The sequence below is a fragment of the Larus michahellis genome, chromosome 6, assembly GCF_964199755.1.
Source record: "Larus michahellis chromosome 6, bLarMic1.1, whole genome shotgun sequence".
Classification (NCBI taxonomy): Eukaryota; Metazoa; Chordata; class Aves; order Charadriiformes; family Laridae; genus Larus; species Larus michahellis.
The window spans coordinates 53,121,911-53,140,649 of record NC_133901.1 but is presented as its reverse complement, the minus strand read 5'-3'; the positions used below and the strand labels follow the sequence as shown (position 1 = coordinate 53,140,649).

Sequence of the window (18,739 nt, the reverse complement as noted above, 5' to 3'; positions counted from 1 at the left end):
TTGGCACTTCAGCCTGATTGTAGCCTAGAATTCAGATTCTGTTCAAAGCCAGTGAATTTCTGAGGCTGATGTAGTATGCTTGAATGAGCTTAACAAGATGATCAGGACCCTGTTTACCAGTGTGGCTTGCTTAAAGCAGTGTTCCAAACACCCAGGGAAACAGGAAGAAATTGTAGTTAAAGGCAGCTTTGAAATTCAGTATGTGGCTGATTTGCAATTTACCATTTTATTCCTCTTTCCCCTTGCCCCTATAAAAGCCTGGGGAGGTTTGCATGGTGAGGCTGGCATTGCTGTGTTGCATTATGTATGCTTGAGGGACTGTGGAGAGGCGATTGTGTAATGAAGGTGAAAATCAGAACTTACTCTAGGGAGTAAAAAAAACTTTTCCCTTAACTGGTGCTCTCAGGCTTTCATCCTCTTGATTGCACACTTGGGGCAAGGTTGTGACTTGGTTACTAGCAGTGCTGGAGGAGACTGTCAGGGGGTTGTACCCAGTGGCTCTGGAGCTGCTGAATAAGGATACCTCACAGAAGCTGTGCTGCTAGCTTATGTTGCACCTGCAGCCTTTCTGTTCAGTTCCCATCTCTCTGTCTTCACTTTCATTATCCTGTTTGAGGTGGAGAGTACAGGTGTCTGTGCTGAACTTTTTTCCTAGTAGAACTGGGAGCAATATTGCGCCTATTTCCTGTGCTGAGGACATAAGCAAAGGCTCCTTCCCCGCTCTTATAATGTTTTCAAGTTTACAGTAATTCATTCTGTCCCGTTTTACCTACTGTGTCACTAAAAGCCATGCCTTGCACCCAGTACCAGCAGTAAAAACACTACTGAATCAGTTTGCTGTATCAGTATCTTTTAAATAAGCACTATAGACTTACCACTTTGTCCTGTTCAGCTTTGTTAGTGCTATAGATATATTTCTGTCCTCACTTGTTTCATTTCCAAAGTGAATTAAGAAAAAGGTAATAAGGCTGGGGGATTTCCCATTCAGAAATACATAGGCGTGAATTCATATGCTGTGTCTCATTATGTATGCGTTTTCCCTTAAAAGCCCTAATTCTGAATACTATGATTATGTAAAACTTGCAGCTTTCATTAATAAAAAGCATGTCTCTTGGTGCTTGTGGATTTAAAATAAAGCTACCAAATAGGATCTGTAAAGGCTCAGAAACCAGAAGATAAATAGTAGTGAAAAATTCTGTTGGTTGGAAGCCAGTCTCATGATTTTTGGTGGGCTGACCTGAAATTTGTGCATGCCTGGAGTGGCAATGATTCAGAAGCCAGATTGTGTGCAGGCTGGTTGACAAACAAAAGTCGCTGTTACTTTAGAAACATGTCACTTAAAAGTCAATTAAGATAAAAATGCCTTCTGGAAGCTCTCAGTGGACTTCATGCTACATTGTAATCTTGTGTATCAAGTGTTTTTTCAACACATCACCCTCTTCAGCTTAGGGAGTTCAGGAAGTCCTGGCAAACAGAATAAAGAAATGCAGATGTGTACTAGGGAAATGGCATCTCTTCCTCTGCCATCCTCTGCCCTGTTAAACTAGGAAAGAAAAAAAAAAAAGTAGGGCAAATTCTGTAGCTTTTATGCAGGGAAAGTCCCATCAACCTCAGCAGGAGACTTGGCTCACGGAGAAGTACAGGAGCCAGGCCAAAGTTTGCATTCTGATTTTTAGGAAGTTAATATCACATGTTCACAGACTAATGCCACAGAGCTTTGCAAAGGTGGCCAGTGGAGCAGTGAAATGCCTGTGACTCAGTGGAAGTTTGCTTGAATGTGACATTAGGAGTACAGCCAGCAGCACTCGAATATAGCCACAACACAGGCATAAATTCAACCCCATTCTTGCTATGGGGTAGATAAGCATGAAGGGTCTTAGTGTTCTGCAGATGAATCATACATAGCTCATCAGTGAGTGCCTTGATTTAATGAAGCCATAGTATGTTAATGTTAACACTACAAAAAAAAAAGCTGTAAAGTTACAGGCAGCCATGCTAACTAGCTACAAGCATTTAAAAGCCTGGGCATGAGCTCCTACTTGGCTATTCTGGCCATAATTAATGATGACAGGTATGTTGGAAAAATAATTATTTTGCTTGCTTTTAAAGACAATTACTTGCTCAAGGCAAGTGAGGGGGTGGGATTTATGTGGCTGTAATAAGTGTATGTAGATGGCATCTTCCCAGAAGAATATTGTAGCCACAGGATCTTTTTAATTGACCTGAGATTCTTTTGTTCTGCAGATACAATTTATGTATGTGGTCACAGACTAAAATGACCCTACTTGTTTTAGGGAAGGCTGAGTTCTAAACTGCTGAAAGGAAAAAAGGCTGCTTTTATCAGCCCAGTCAGCAGCAGATAAAAATCTCTCTCTGTCACTTTGTGGGGGGAAGAAATCTTTTTTGAATAGGTACCCTGCACGCATGCTCTTTCCATCTGATAAAATAGAAGATGGGAGTATGGCAGTGGGCTGGAGTGAGTATTACTGCATTCATCTGGTATCTTTCCTGTGTCAGGGCTCGCATAGCACAGCAGCTTTTGTCTGGCATGTGGCCATGCCATTCTCTGATGGCCACCTGCCTGCTCATTTACCATGATGGGCTGTAAAGCCTTGGTCCACTTCCAGCCCAGACAGTGGTGAAGTCAGGGAGGGAGTGGCTGCTCCTCCATCGCCTGCCACTGTAGAGCATCATGTTACTGGGTGATGGAGGGCAACTGCTCCACCTCTGCTCCTCCTCCTTCCCCACCAGTCATTGGCATCCCCTGCACTGAAGGGCTATGAGAGCTATATTGTCTTATTACATAGGCTGTGACCAAATGCTTTAACAATAAGGTAGAGTCTCACTGCCTTTCTCTCAGAGTTTCATTCTAACTTGGCCCAGGTGGGAAATAACAGCAGAAAGTCCCCCAAGGCTGTAATTCAGTGGAAAATTCTGAAATGTGGCCACAACTAATAGCCTTTAATAGAAAGCAGCAGGTTTTATGTCTGTTGTCAGTCACTCAACTGTTCCTCTAAGGGGGTGAAATCCGCTTGGGCCACAGAAGAGAGAAGGGGAACCAAAAAAGTTATATGCTGATCACTCATGTACGTTCAGAAACATCTCCCTCTTATTCCCTTTTTTAATCCTGTTGTGGTTGTACAGAAGTCATGAATCCCTTTCTCCACTTCCCATCTGTAAGATGGGGAAGGTGATGCTGACTTTCTTAGTAAAGCATTTTGAAACCTGATACTGAAACTTGTTACAGAAAACACAGTATTAAGAGTCAAGGTGCTTTTCTCTGCACTAGCCAGCCTGCTGCTGGCAGCAAAGGTTGTACTCTGAAGTCAGTCTCTGTGAATTGGGATCTGAAGTTGGCGGAAGGAGGAAGACGAAAAGAGGAGGGACCCAATAACTATATATTAGTGTGGTTTTGGAGTGATGATACATAACAAAAATATTTACATTTCTTGCAGTCCCGGTTGTATGTAGTCCTTTCTAAAAGCATCACTAAAGGAAGCAGACTGAAAGCTGGGTGAACGATAATGTTTCAGGGTTTGCATCCAATTCAGTCTATTCTTGGTGTCTGCAAATTTTTGTCAGGGTACAAATTTTCACCTGATCTCTGTTTGGAGAGCTGATTAAGGAAAGCTATGCCTGAGCAACAGAAAAATACTAGAGGATGAAGAATAAATAGTTCCTCCATCATGAAGATACGAAGTCTTAGGGTTTCTTAAAGTAGGTTGTGGCAGTAGGAGATGGAGAGTGGAAGAGAAGGAGCCTGTGTTTCATTGCCCTGGATGAGAGGCACAAATGTTTGTTTGCATCAGTTCAAAGTTCTTCCTGGCAATTGCATGTCTAACAGGAGAGCAACCTCTGCTTTTGGCTCCAAGGGCAGAGTGAGTTGAAAATGAGGCAGAATATGGGGGTACTGGAGGTAAAAGCAATAGGGTTTTGTGCAAGGTCACTAAAGGGCCAGATACTTAGGCAGCTGGGAAGGATTATTGCATTAGTCTAAATTTGACCCTGTGTTAAACTGGCAGAGAAGGGAATTCCCTTGTGGTGCTGTGGTTTTACTGGGTATTTCTTTTGTGTTTTTTTAATTTACTGTGAGCAAAAAGGCAGACTTACTTCAGCAGAAACTCCAGCCTTGTGTGTCACTGTGTGTGGGGCACATCTGCTGGCAAAGAAGAAGCTGAAGGATAAAGGGGATATTCCAAGAGCTGTTTGGGCATGACATCTTTTCCCATGTACTACACAATGACAGCAGGAAGAATTGTCATGAGGTTCAGGGATGAACTTAGAAAGTTCATCGTGACTGCTGAGTTTCTCCTTCAGAATAACCAGATTCTAGTGTAAATCTTTGTTTGGGGTCTCCTGGAAGGAATTATCAGTGATGGAAAGCCTGCCCTCCCCAGACCCACACATCCCCCCACCCCTTCCACAACTTTTACAGATATCCGTGGAAAGATTTGTGAGCCCGTAAATTGTTAGATCTGAGAGAAAGTCTGAGTCATCTTTGATGACATGAGATTAGGATCAGGCATTGTTTCCAGATTAGATATGGTGTCGATAGGCTTTACAAGACCAGTTCCTTCCATACTCACACATACAGGCGTCCCCCAGTCTTTGAGGGAGAGATGTGTGCCAGTCTGATCATGGATGGAACATCCACATGTAGTAGGTAAATGCATATTGACGTGTACAAGATTTTTCCAGCTTCTGAAGCAGATGGTATTGGGCCATCTCCAAGGACAGAGATGTAAGTAGCTCAGGCCCCCCATTCCAAGATCATGTGAATTCCCCAAGTCCAACCCACAGCCGGCAGTGTTTCACCGGTGGCAGTTGGCTGTGTCACTGACTCAGAGGGACTCTTTTCGCACCTCTTTCCTTTCTGCTGTTCCTCTCTGCTCCATACCTGCTTCAGTACCCTTTTGCTCAAATAGGTTAACATAATTAAGTTGACTTGAGCTTAGCTTGACGTTTGCTATGGAAGAATTGTTTGTGTGTCTGAAAGCTTCTCAACTGATTTCCAAACTGTCTAAGGAAAGAGCAGAGACTTGGGGCTTTTTGGTATCATGGTACAGATATATCACACCTATTGAGCATCATAGGATTTACGAATACTAAACTGTGGCGAAGATTTTCAGATTGCATGCTGAATGGATTTTCCTCGAGCATGAAACTTGGCTTTCCAAATAAAAACCGTATTTGTGCGCTAACAAGAAGTGGTTCAAGAAAAGGCCCTGCTATTAGCTTTCTGCTTTGTGGAAGGCACAGTTTATACAGTCTTCACCATAGAGTTGTGTATTCTTTTACTTTAAAAGAATAGTACTAGTTTTATTTGGGTCACTTACTTTGCTAATCTAGAAAACTGACTTCAAATACAGCCAGTCAATAGGTTATTGGTTACAGGTTATAAATGTTCTCCCTTTCAGATAACTACTTACTTGCATCTCAGTGCAGTGATGACTAGGAGCTATCCCAAAAGCTGGAAACAGTAAAAGCCAAGAGCTAAAGCACCCGTGGAAGTATAGATCTTTTGCTTTTATACATTTTCCATGACAAGTCCATGAGCTTTTAAAAGAGTGTGTCCCATCTTCTAGTCATTACACATAGGAAGACTTGAGGCGTAGAGAAACTGATGTGCCCAAGACTGCGTAGTTTAATTTCTGGCATTGTCCTTTATATTCCAAGGAGTGAGGGTAGAGGTGTTGCCTGCCCAAGAGATATGCTGTAGTTGAGTGAATTAAAGGTAGATGACTAGGAGGCGGCAGACATGGATAAATGTCATTGCCATTAAATGTACTGTCCCAGCTTTATGGAATTAGGAAGGATATGAAGTGAGTACCAAACTGCCTTAAGTTCTTCAGAGAGGCAGCAGAAGCAACAAGAATAAGACTGAATTTCCAGATCAGATTATCTTGGGTGAATAAAAGCAAGAGATTTTTAGGTGGCCTTTGGTCCTAAAAGCAGCCAGGCAGAGTGAAGGAAAATAAACAGTTGTAATCATGGAGGCTGAAGCAATGGGGTTAAGCACTTGTTCTTCTTTTAGTACCTACTGCCTGAAAGCCTCAAAGATATGTACATATACAAACATGGGTGTATTGTCACCCCATTTGAAAGATAGGGAAACTGAGGCATAGGGTGGTGTTCGGAATCAGTACCTTCTGATGATTTCTTTAATTGTTTAGAAGGCTTCATTTTTTTTTCAGGAGTGCCTAAGAAGCAAATGAGGGGATAGCCCAGTGACGTGACATGGGAGATTTATAGTGATACCTTTTCCACTCTAGACAAGAACTGGTTAATAGAATCAGGTTTTTATGTTATCCAAACCTGATGTGTTTTTTTTTTCTTTCCTCTCAACATATTGCTGGTTGCTGTAGCAGCTGAGTAATGCAGAAGTTCTGCCTGAAAAAAATGCTTCCTCCTTATATGATACTGTACATATTGTCATGGAAATTGTCCTCATTTCCCCCGAGCACACTTTAAATAACTCAAACGGCAGTGCTAATGAGCAGAAAGATATCTGCAATCCCCACCGTGCAACTTGACATACTTTATCCCACTCTGAATTCCCTTTGCTCATCATTGAGCATTTTAAAGATCTGGGATAATAATTTGCTTCCTCTCTTTGGTCCAGTCATTTTGCTCTTAGCACTTGGTAATAAAAGGTCAGCTTTGGCTGAAATCTTAGTGTAGCAGCCATGCCGTTTTTTACTGCCAAATATCTTAAGAAAAGCAAGTGTCTCCGAAAGGGTAAGTCATCATATTTTTGGTGTGTTTAGTGTTGTCTGGTTTGCTTTAAATCACAGTAAAGGATTTATTTTGAATTAACAAGCAGTGGGAATGGATCTATTCATGCTGCCGGTCAGTTAGCACAGGGGGTTTTATTATGCTGGGTGCATTTTTCGTTCAAGATACACTGTATGTTATTATCTTGCATTTTACATTCAGTAAAGCCGACTAAGCGAGAGAATGTTTAACCCTTTAAACATGGAGCATATGTTTTGCACAGGGATGGAATCCCTAAAGCAGAACAAAACAGCAACAGAATGTCTGTGTATATTTGTTTTTGCAGATGAGTTTAGGTAGGCAGCTGAGTAATTCTCTAGTATTTTAGTTTCTCTTGTCCAAAAGGAGCATTTTTAAAAAATCTACACTGAAATAATAACTTACAATAAATAATTCCAAGTGAAGGAAAAGCATGTTTCCTTTTAGTATCTTTGCTATGTAGGGCTACCTGAGTGCATGATTCCACATAGATTTTCAGCTCAGTATTGTGAGGTTTGCTTTGAGAATGGCTGTGTGGGCTTTTCTAGGAAATGTGATTGTTCTACCTTCAGGCAGATAGAAAACTCTTCAAGATAACACTTTGCCTCTAGCATTATAAAAATTGACAACATAATAAACTCCTAATAGAGAAATACATTCCTTGTATTTTTCTTGTTCCATTGCATGTGTCTTTATTGTGACATTTGTTATCTAGCCAGCAGTCCAGATGCGGGATTTGCATAAAGGCAAACAGCAGTGATTTCTTGTAGCTGGGACATGCATCAGTTCCAGGGGATCTGAGGAATCTGACTTGCTTACCTGCCTAAGCATTTGTGTGTATATATATATATATATATATATATGCATTTCTCTAATTCCTTGTTTGAATATAAATTGGTTCTAAGGCATAGCTAATAGCTAGAAGGTGGAATTGTATAGGTTTTCATCCCAAGTTTAAAGTTGAAGAAAGGGTTTTGAAGAAATGCAAATTTGCTTTCTTTAACCTACCTTTGTGTTGCCTACTGGGTTTCTATTTCAAAAGGGGATTGCACAACCAGAACTAGCAGTTGGGATGTGAGAATTGAGTTAAGCTGACCTGTAGCCACTGGTACCAACTTCTTAGTAATTTGTTGAGCAAAATGTGTGTGCATGTCTGCAGATTTACACAGTCCTTCAGGAATTATTAGGAATAGAATCATGTCAGCAAAGTTTTTATTAGAAAAAAGTAGAAAAGATTATAATGAATTCTTAATTTGCTTTTGCTAAGTTTTTTGTCCTGTTTTTTTTTTTTAGAATTTTGTTTTATGTGCGTACATATATATACCACTTTACAAGGGCACATAGGACAATTTTTGCTTCCTCTTTTTGCTCATATGCTAGGGGCCCTCAGCTGACCAGTGCCTCTTTCCCTTATAGCACATGCCACCACAGTAGGAGTGTCTCTCTAGACAGACGCTGAGGAAAGGTGCCTGCCTTACCTGTGTCTGCAGCAGGCATTGCAGGAAAGGGCTGATGCTACAGCCAGGAAGGGTAAGGTTATTCTGGCACATGCACCTGAAGATAAACTTGCCCAGCCCTGATGCCTGCTACAAGAGCAGTGTGTGTGCCTCCTGCTGAATGCCTGCCCCTTTACTGTGAGGTGTTCCCTGCCTCTCTGTGGTAAGAAGCTGTGATTTATTAGATGCACAGCAGCCCCTTTAGGCTTAGAGCCCAGCTTTAGACATCCAGCACGAGTCAGTGTGACCCTCTGAAGGTTACAGTTTGAAGCTGAGGAGCAGTCACTCACTGCTCAATCCTGTCCCTAATCAGATGATCCTTGTTGCTGCTTTGTTATGATTTGACATTCCCACTCGCCTAGGGGCAGATGCTGTGCTGATATGGGAAAAGGGCTAAGCCTCCAGAAGTAGCAGGCCAGGTAGGAGGTGTTGGTTGTAGATCTAGTCTCGGTGGTGCTGCGTCTGTTGGGAGCTGCCTAGCCTAGAGCTCAGCCTTGTGAGAAAGCCACATAGAGGCAGTGAGGAACTGGGAGCAGTAACTTGGTGACCAGCCTGTGCAAACAAGAGAGCACTGTGACGTGACCGTTCCTAAACCAGAATCAACATGGGCATAATCTGAGCTTTTAAGAGATGGCTGGGGGAAGCTCAGCCAACAGCAACCAGTCATATTCTTAGTGAGTCACTACCAACGTGAAGATTTTCAGCTAACTGAACAGCCCAAAGAGCATCTTAGTGCGCCAAAGAGGGTAGAGGGTGTTGGCTGTCTGAGCCTGCTTCTGCCAAAATTTTTCTGATCTGTGACATCCATTTAGCTATCCAGAACACCTCCTGGTTCAGGCACGCTGGTAGCGTAGGGATCCTGCTTCCTTCTGATGCCCATTCTAGTCTGTGCTGCTAACCTTTCTCCTCTTGCTTTCAGGACAGTCTGGGAAGTGCCAAAGCATGAGGGGAGAACCTGTGTGTCTGGCTAGGGAGTGCTGAGGTAGTTGGGCATCTCCATGAGCTGTTTAACAGCAGGATATCACTAATGCTGCTTTAAAGAGGCTGAACTCCTGTCACTTTTTGAGCCGCTTTCCATCTAGTTATTTGAGGCAATCCCTTCTAGATGTCTTCCAGAAAGCACTTCATTTGCAGAGGTTTTTACTGTGATTTGGGTGAGGAGATCCTTCCCAGTAAGTAAACGTGGTCGTTAAAAGGTATTAAATGATTACAGAATGCCCTAGGCATAGCATCCAAAGTGCAGTTGCATAAAAGCTATAGTAGCGACAGGATCCAAATGGATCTGTACTTGCTGCTCTCTGTATCTTGAAACAGGGAAGGAGCAAGCCAGCAAGAGCAGTGATCTCTTTCTCACAGGTTCAGATGGCCTAGGGACAGGAGCTGGGCTGTGGATAAGTTCATGGCCAGAAATGTTGGTTACATGGGAAAGAAAAGTCCCAGATAAAAACTCCTGATTCGGCCTTGAGAGGGGACTTGCCCAGATTAATACAGGAAGTGGCCAGCAGAGCTGGGAACTGTGACCTGATTCTCTGAAGTCTTATAGCCTGAAACCCCAGGCAGTGCAGGGTTTTTCCTCATAGCTCTTTGGACAATGTTTGTACCAAGTTGTTGCTGAAGCCTAGTTCTTCCCAGGTGAGCTTTATTTTCACCAAGATCCATTTTCTTTTCTCACTGGTATTCCAGGCCAGCCTACAACGTATTTTGGATTAATTCTCTATTTGTTTTTGTGGTGGTTGAGAGAGTTTCCAGACACCTCCGAAATGAAACAGCCAAGCCGAAGTACAATGTTCTCTCTTGCTGTGCATCCTTTGCTTTGCAGACTGTTATGCCAATGGAGATTTCCCCCAGGGTTCATTTGGTGATGTATCCTTAGCTTACCCTGACCCTCTGGCAAAACCTACAGCAATGAGAGATTCTGGAAAGATACACGTAAGGGCTCCTTTATTTCTCCTATTACCAGTTGTAAGCACCATTACACTCCAATCAGTTACATCCCCCCCCACGCACCTTGAATAAGGCATCAAAACAATGAAAATATTTATCAACCTCTGCAGTGTTGTTAAAACCCACTGCTCACTCATATGCCCTCCCACAATAAAATTTCTGTTTTCCTTCGGCCATTCACTGGGTACTGGCTCAACATTACTCAAAACTGGGCTATGAAATGTCATAGAGTCAGAATTGTCTCTGGTCTGGCAAGTCACCATTGAATTTTTACCTGTCCTTTGATTTCTAGTGAGGGAAAAATAAAGTTTCAGCTCCAGCAAAGCCTTTTCCTCTTTAATTCAAAAAAATTAATAATGAATGTTTTATTGCCAAGTGGTCCTTATTTTACTGCAGCTGTAGATTTACAGGACTTCAAAGCTGGATGATTAAGGCGCAGTTTTAGTTTGTAGCCAGGCAAGCCAAACAATCTCAACTTCAAAGGAGGGGGTGTTCTTTAATGTTGTGGGCTCGCTCTTTGTGTTCAGCAAATGGAGCTGCTGGGGAAAATGCCATGTGCAGCAGACAAGTGATGTGGCTGCCACTCCTGGGAGGGAGTCTGTTAGCTGCTGCCTGAGAAGAGCAGCCCACACCCAGCAACCTCAGGATATCTGAAGGCTGCTGATTAGGTGACTTTGCACGATATCAACCTATGAGACTTCCAGCGTCTGCTTTTAGTGTGTTCAGAGCTTCTGTCTGTGTGGACCCCCAGGGGTGGCCATGCTAAAGGCAGGATTTGGGCCTGAGCTCTGTTGCCTCTCCTGCTCCCTTCTGTCTGTACCTGATTCTTCCTCTGCTCTGATGTGCTCGCAGGGTGGGTAGTTTTATATGCATTAGGGAAGTTGAGAGAGTCTATTTCAGTGAAAGGAAGCATTCAATCCATACAACATTGTGTGTTTGAGCGGAATAGGTGTCAGGACTGGAGATGAGGATGCTCTGCATCTATGACAGTCATGTTAAAAAGGAGTCATCATGATTTTGCTCATATGTTAATACTTTGTTCAGTCAACGATACATCACCAGTTGAATCTAGCAGGGCTGGCAGGGTGGGAAGAGGAGCTGGATAGCTCCATCATTAGACAGACCTAAACCCAGAATCATGGTGGTGTGCGCTTTACTCTGAAGCCCAGGCAGTGTGACCTGACCCTTTATATTTTATTAAACTCCTTATCCACATATCTGGTGAATGCCCCCGTACAGAAAATAGAACAAAAACCTCATGATGAGGCAGAAAAGGGGGCTGTTACCTCTTGAACCAGTGAGAGTAGAGACTATTATTTTCTAGGACTTGTTCCTCGACTAGAAATCAGTCTTAAAAACAAATAATGTCATTCCATAGCTTTGAGATACAGCAAGGCGCAAACATGCTGTGGTGAAGTGTCTGGGATCAAAGCAAGGCGTTCGGGTAGAGGATGAGCCCACAGGCAGTCTGGATCCTGGCTGCACATTCTGCCACTTTGAGCGATCAGAGACTCTAGGAAACAGTATGCAGGACTCCATGGGCCTGGAGATATGAAAGGAGTTGGCAGGATACCACAGAGATGCGTCTGTCGTTCAGCAAATGACTTCCAGAGCCATGTGTCTCTGGTGCAAATAGCCCTCATCAGTACTAAAATCTGAGTGGAACTGGGGCTTTGTCCAACCAGTATCTAGGCTTTTGTGAGATCCAGGCCGCTCTCTCCACAAGCCTCTGGGATTCAGCAGCCAGAGACGCCAGCGTTGCCAAGAAGCGTAGTGCTCGCGAGGCAGAGTTGGCCAACACACTGCCGTGCTCTCAATGAGCCATGCGTATGCCGCTGAGAGAGTGGTGACTTCAGCTCACCAGTTAAAGCTCTCCAAAAAGAGGGGGTGCCAGGCAGCCACTGGGGCTGCTGAGTGAAGGAACAGCTTTTTGAGACACAATACGCTCCTAATTTCTGTTGTGGCTTTCCCATTTTGAGAACACTGCTTTGATGAGAAAGTGGCCGGCTTTCCATTCTGTGCTGGGGGAATAATCTTCGTGCTGTTTAGTTTGTTCTCTCTCATTCTTCTCTTTCTGCTTTCTAGGGTTGGCACTGCCTTTGCAGTTGCACATGACTGACCTCCCAAAAAGTATTCCTTGCTTTATGAGAATCAATGTCTGATTAATCCAGGGTGTCTGGATGTGGTAGTTCTGTTTTTCATTCCTGGGTCTGCTAGTCGCTAGCCAATATCATACTGGAAATCATTTAGTGTCTCAGTATCTCAGTTCTCCACTGGTATGTAGGAATTTCTCACTATGGAATGTGAAGGCCTTTTTTTTTTTTTTTTTTTTTTTTTAAAAAATACAGAGATGGCATTTCCCCGCTGATGTACAGTATAACCTTGGAAAGTAATTTTACCCCCTCTGTGCCTGTTCCCCCAAAACACTAATGTTTAACTCTGTGATAAGCATATTCCAGCAATGGAACACCTTTTTTGATTTCATTTAATGTATTTTTTTAATAGGTAAAGCATACACTGAAATCACTTCCGCTCACCTATACTTATCATAAGGTTGTTTTGCCGTTACTGTGTTGTGACTATTCCTCATCTGAAAAAAAAGCTGTGTTGGATATTTTTAATTGAACAGAGAATAAACAGAACTGGACTGGATGAAGCTCATTTTAGGATAAGGGTTATGTTATGAAGAGCTGTTTTTACTGTCTGCCTGCTTCTGAGAATCAGCCTTGACTCGTATTTAGACATGGACAGGACTAGAATATCTGTAAACAGGAGCATTTAAGGCTTACAGATGTTTGACTATGCATTTGCATATGTGCTCACTCCTTATGATCATTTTTTATGTAATGCTTTCATGCCTAGATACCCAGATCACCTAACTTAAATGAAACAAGGCAAGAGAATTATTAAATCTCTCTGGAAGGCTAGAGGAGCTGTGTCTGTTTGGCAAGTGCTTGGCAGATTGGCTTCAGAGACTATGGATTGAGTTGTCTCTTAAAGAGAGATAACAAACAGAGATCAGACTGGCAAGGCAATAATTTACTGCTGTCTTGGGTTCTTGTTTTCACACTGTGGGCCGTTTAAATAAAAATAACGGTAACACGTAACCTTCCGTGTCTTTAATGCTAGGCTTAAAGCCTAGCTAGTGACTGGCTGCAATCACAAGCCATGAAAGCTTATAGCTCTGTTATTTTTCCCCTTATTTTAGGTTGGTATGCACTTTTAGGGACTTTCAAACTCGCCTGGTTGCTCCCAATAAAAAATGGGCAAGGGAGGAGAAGGAGGCACTTTCCATGCTCCCCCGATTCCCTCTGTTACTTGACTGGGGCTCAGACAAATCATAAAGCCGTCACTGATTTTTATTTTTTTTTTTTCCCCCTAGTCTTGCAGACCATTAATACAAATAGTTCTTCCATTTCCAAACCTTGTCCTCCCTAGCTCCCTGCGTACCACAGCTTAACTGCAGATACATAATTCATTATCTGGAAAGCTGCTGTTTTAATGTAATATTAAACAGGCAGCATCTCAGCAGGTGTCCCCAAGGTAAGGAAGGCAGCATGCTGCTGGCAGCAGCTGCTGGCTTCAGGCTTATCAAGATTTCTTTGTTTTGAAACAGAAGCTGGAAGGCTTTTTAGTACAGCATGTCATTGGCTGAGCAGATCCTGGTTTCTGGCTGTTATCCTGCCTTTGACTACAAAGACAAAAATTCTTATAACACATGCTGCCTGCAATGGACGCATACAGTTCTGCGCTCTCAAGAAGGGAGCAGGATGAGGAGAGGGAGGAGGCTCACAAGGCAGAGACATGTGCCTATTTCCTGCTCTCATTTTTCTTAGTGGACCAACTGGGCTAAATGTATCTGTGGAGCAGGCCCGCTGATGTCAGCATTTTCAGAATGGGCCTCATGCTTCTATAAGCATAAAAGTGCCCAAATAGGTAGCCTACAGAGAGCATTCCAAGCAATGAGGCTGATATTCCACCAGTCTCACACAAGTGCTAGTACTCAGTGGCCTAAGTCTGTGTAATTAGATCTAATTTGTATAGTTAATGTCACTCTGGCAAAAGAAGCTAAACTGGCAATCCTGGCATTTGTGTTTGAGTAGTATATCACAATGGGCATTGAGCAAGGCTTTTTTGTTCCTTGGGAGAACAACTTCATCTTCCGTATTTGAATGTCAGAAAATATGTTGGTGGCTGGATTTTCCCAGAATATGTGGGTCCTAAACTGGCATGTGTAAATTGTATGTGGTAAGCCAGCTCCATTTACCTGGTACTCGATTTAGGCTTATAGAAAGTGGAGATTTTTCATAAGGTAACATTTCTTGTTCTAGAGATAACTGAAGTGTAGTTACGGAGTTTGGCTACCCAGTGTGAATATCTGTGCTGCAAACATGCTCTCACACCAGGAGAAAGTTGCAGTATCCCACCTGGTTGTTCTATATACCTCTGTAAGACTCCAGGACTTTAGGGGCACATTCCTGTGAGTTGTAATCATAGAGTCATTTAGGTTGGAAAAGATCTTTACCATCATGAAGTCCAATCATAAACCTTAATGTAAGGTGTAAACTGTAGTGTTTCCTGAACATTTATCTCCTTTTTGTGCTCCTTTGTGGAAATTGTTTTAGTTTGCCTTGTTAGTAAAGAGACTCTGTCTTGCTATGACTGTGATCTAGCTTTGGTCAGCAGCCTTTGCTTGAAGAACGACAAAGACCTGCAAGCTATCAAAGAGCATAAGATGATTTGAAGGACCTTCTGGAAGTGTAGCTTCACCCTTAAAAGGTGACAATGTGCTTTGCTAAGAAACTGTGTGTGCTGGCATAGTGGAGCAGAGGCTGCTGATCCAGGTTTTCAAATACAAGGATTTCTCTTCTGCTAGCTAACCATTCTGTAGGAAGACTACCAGTACAAAGCGCTTAGACTACAATGCCATGTAGATCTATGAAGACCAGCAGAAGTTCAAGGATTTCTGCAGGAAGGAGGTCACATTACTGGGGTTTGCCCCAGTCCCCGAGTACTGAGATGTACAGACAGGAAAGCTCGTACCAGCCTAGAAGCAGGTTGCTGTTGTCTGGAGGAGCTGGACAGCAATGTCAGTGGGTGATTGCTTTGGTGCTGGCGGGCTTTCCGTGCTGTTGGAGCGGAAGCTCGCAAAGCAGTACTTGAGGCAGTTCTGCTGTGTGTGATGAGAATTGACAATAGTCCTAAACTATAAATGTTCTTTTACAAGTAGTCATCCTGTACTGTGATGTGGCCTCTAATGATATGCACCTGGGCTTTATTGTCTGCTTCTACAATGCAAAGGTGACTATCTTAGCTTGTCAGAAGAGATGCTACCTATGTGCAGGCCTTTAGCCTATCACGGAGGAAACATACAAGGATCAAGATGGGATTCAGTGGGATGGTACATCTGTAGTATTTCAGTATGCTGTAGTGGCAGTGAATGCTGCAGACAGGACTTCCACTGGGAAATCCATTGAGACCCAGAGGTGTTCAACACTCCCTTGAATTTCAGTGGGAACAAGTCCATCAACTGAAGATGTCTCTCAGGATGAGTTGTTGTTTACCTAACAGCTTCTTTTAATTTCTTGCTTAAATTGGAAAAAAAATCAGCATGTTTTTGAAAAGTGAGGTTACATCTGCTACTGATTAACCACTTCAAAGGAACTTTTGTGGACTTTTTGATAATGCTATTAACTGACAGGAATTTGTCCATTGCCTATGGGTGGAGAGAATTAGAATTGATTTTTCTAGGTGTTGTTCTGCTAGCAGTTCACTGACAATTGTCCTAAAGCACAAAGAATCGAGGCCCCCACTTTTTGCATCAGCACAACCTTGAGTCCATTAGCCATCCGCAGTTGTGTTCTGAGCAGTGGCAGTACTGACCCCAAGTGACAAATATGAACTTTCCTTTTTGCCAAAGAGCACTGTTGCCACAGTGAAGAGTGCTATGGGTTACACAGTCATGTTTAGGAGATTCATTGGTTACCCAGTGTATAGCCAGGTACAGGAGGAGACTGCTATAAAACTGTTACTCTGTGCAAACTGTAACAAGACCATGGACTTAGAATATCCCCGAGCTCTTAAGTTTGGATTTACATCAGTGGTATTTCCATCTACATTGCCTGATCATTTATATTGGCAAGGGTTTTTTACAAATTTGCCAACAATTTGCCAAAGGCCTACGGTATATATTCTTTTGCCTTTCAGTCCCTTTTCTGCATTAATGCAACAAATAGCTTCATTTTGGTAAAAACAAAGTCTGCAACTGTTGAATCCTTAATGATAGTCCATTTATTTGCTTCTGCCAAAAACTGTGCTTGTAAAGCTTCAGTCACTTCACTGAAGAAGATAATATTGTTTGTAATTGGCTTGAATTTCTGCAGAACTCTGTATTCAGTCTACAGAGAATCGGAGTCTTTACAGGCTCAGCTAAAAGCGTAAGCTGTAGCAACTGATGGCTTTACCTCAAGTCTCCTTACTTCAAAGTCCAGAGCATTGGCTAAGATGGGAGCTACATAGTCCTTTAAAGATACAGAGTGGATGTCTTTGGTTTCATGGTGGACCAACTGCAGAGGAAAGAAAAAAATAGCCTTATGAGGGGCGAGGAGGAGAATATAGTTGGAGAGAGATTTATTTAGAAAGCATGAGAACCACTTCATTCCTATTGGTGGGCAGACCTGGAAAATGTGAGCACGACAGTCCCAGAAGAATGCAGAAGCTGGATATTATCTCTCCAGGATGAAGTTGTCAAAGAAAAATAGATCAGACTTTGCTGTTCTGATGTTGTGGTAAGTCATTTCTCATCAGGAATTAAAATTCCCCGCAACTCTTCTCTTCAATCTTAAAGATTTGAAAAAAATTATGAGAATTAGAAAATTACCTGTGGTTGCATGGTAATGCATAAAAATTATCCAGTCATTTTCATTCAGATATTTCAAAGCATGAAGTATCATCATCTTTGGTCAGGAAGGAATTTCCTCCCTTATAAATAGCGTGTAAACATAACCACAGTTGGAATATATAATTTGATACATTCCTCAGAAGCGTTGAGCACTTGCTGCTTTGGAGAACCACATGGAACTGTGTGGCTTGCTTTGCATAGACATGTCACTATTTTCTGAGTTTTTTGTACATACTCTTTTGTATCCTCAAATTCATAATTGCCTTATTTTAGATGTGTCTCCTGCAACGTGTCTTAAGGGGCAGGCATACGGCTTCTGCCAGTAGGCTGACCTGAATTGCCTTCCTGTGAGTGTGTGGCTTCTGCTGCCCTGAGAAAAAAATTCATTTCCTTTCCATCCAGACCAGAGGACAGTGAAATGACCAGGAGTTCAGCGTAGCCCAGGCAGTTCCACGCTTCATCACTGTTAACGATTAGGCTCCCTAAGAGCTGGTGACATGTTGTACAGATTTTGAAGAGGGGGTTCATGAGCTCTTGAGCTCAAGTTTGTGCAAATGGAAGAAGCTGAACCACAACTATGCCTGGCCTCCCAGCACCTTCAGATTCTTTTCCAGTAGGAACTTTTTTTCCAGTGAGAAGCTGGTGCCAAGGTGGCAGATGCCTCTTGTCTGGCAGGCAAAACAGTGTTAGCGTCAGCAGAGGCAACATTACGCCCTAAATTTGTCCACTTTGTCAGCAGATATTGCTGTAAGAGGCAGTGACCATGCCATTGCACACTGAGAGCTTTACCTTTTAAAGGTGAAGCTTCAGCTTCTTAAAGCTGCTGCTATCTCTGTTATGATCGAGGTTTTTTAGTGAACATGTTCAGTCTGCACAGTAATCCCCTATCAGGAAACGTTATTTGAGTTCAGCCACAAGGGTTTAATTGAGCAAACTGTTACTTATTTGACAGTCTAACCCCTGAGGCATCGTTGGACATAATTAGAATATCGGTACTCTAGAAGTCACACTTGGGATGAAACGCGCAAGTCACAGCAGAGGCGAAGTGGTATCATGCAGCTCCTAGCAATTGCTGCTGTAGTAGTTGCTCCTCATGTTAATTATTGTTGATTGATTTCTTTTTGGTATGGTTTTGCTGGCTTACTAAACTAGCTGTGACCTTGTTGGAGACATTTCATCTCTTGCTACTAGCTAATAGAAGCTGATACAAACCCCAAAGCATTAACAGTACAGCTTGCTTATAGGGATACTATACACAGTTGGTGGCATGTTTCACAGGCTCCCAAAACTCTCTAGTGAGGGAGGCAGCATGATCATGGTTAACGGCTCTTCCCTTTATAGATCAAAGAAATTCTGGGCAGGAGCTGGAGGGAATAGTGCCTGAGCTGTGTTGGTGCAAGGGAGATGCTATGTCCTAGAAAAAAATTACGTACTTAGCAGTTGGGTATTATGCCTGGGCCCATCTCAACCCTAAATATTGGGCTGCTGCAGGAGAAATGGTTCCCACAGTTGTGAATTCACCTTACCCAAGTTAATGTGGCCACAGTGAGCAGCACATCCTAGGAAGAATAGTAGTTTCCTCTCTGAAATTTCAAATTATTGAAAACAAGGAGGCATGAGAGCATTGGAGTACAATTACAATAAA

At 42.7% G+C, this 18,739-nt stretch overlaps 1 protein-coding gene across 7 annotated transcripts in view; it reads left to right on the top strand.

The window, feature by feature from the left end:
• Window positions 1–18,739, top strand: part of ARHGAP22 (Rho GTPase activating protein 22) — a 161,000-nt gene that overhangs the window by 92,007 nt on the left and 50,254 nt on the right. For 2 of the 7 annotated variants that reach the window (XM_074591174.1, XM_074591173.1), the window contains exon 1: window positions 6,495–6,738. The exons of the other annotated variants lie outside the window; for them this stretch is intronic. In XM_074591174.1, the coding sequence (XP_074447275.1) occupies window positions 6,687–6,738 (52 nt within the window). In that variant the 5' untranslated portion in view covers window positions 6,495–6,686. Of the gene's footprint in view, window positions 1–6,494; window positions 6,739–18,739 lie in introns of those variants that run through there. 7 annotated transcript variants of the gene reach the window in all.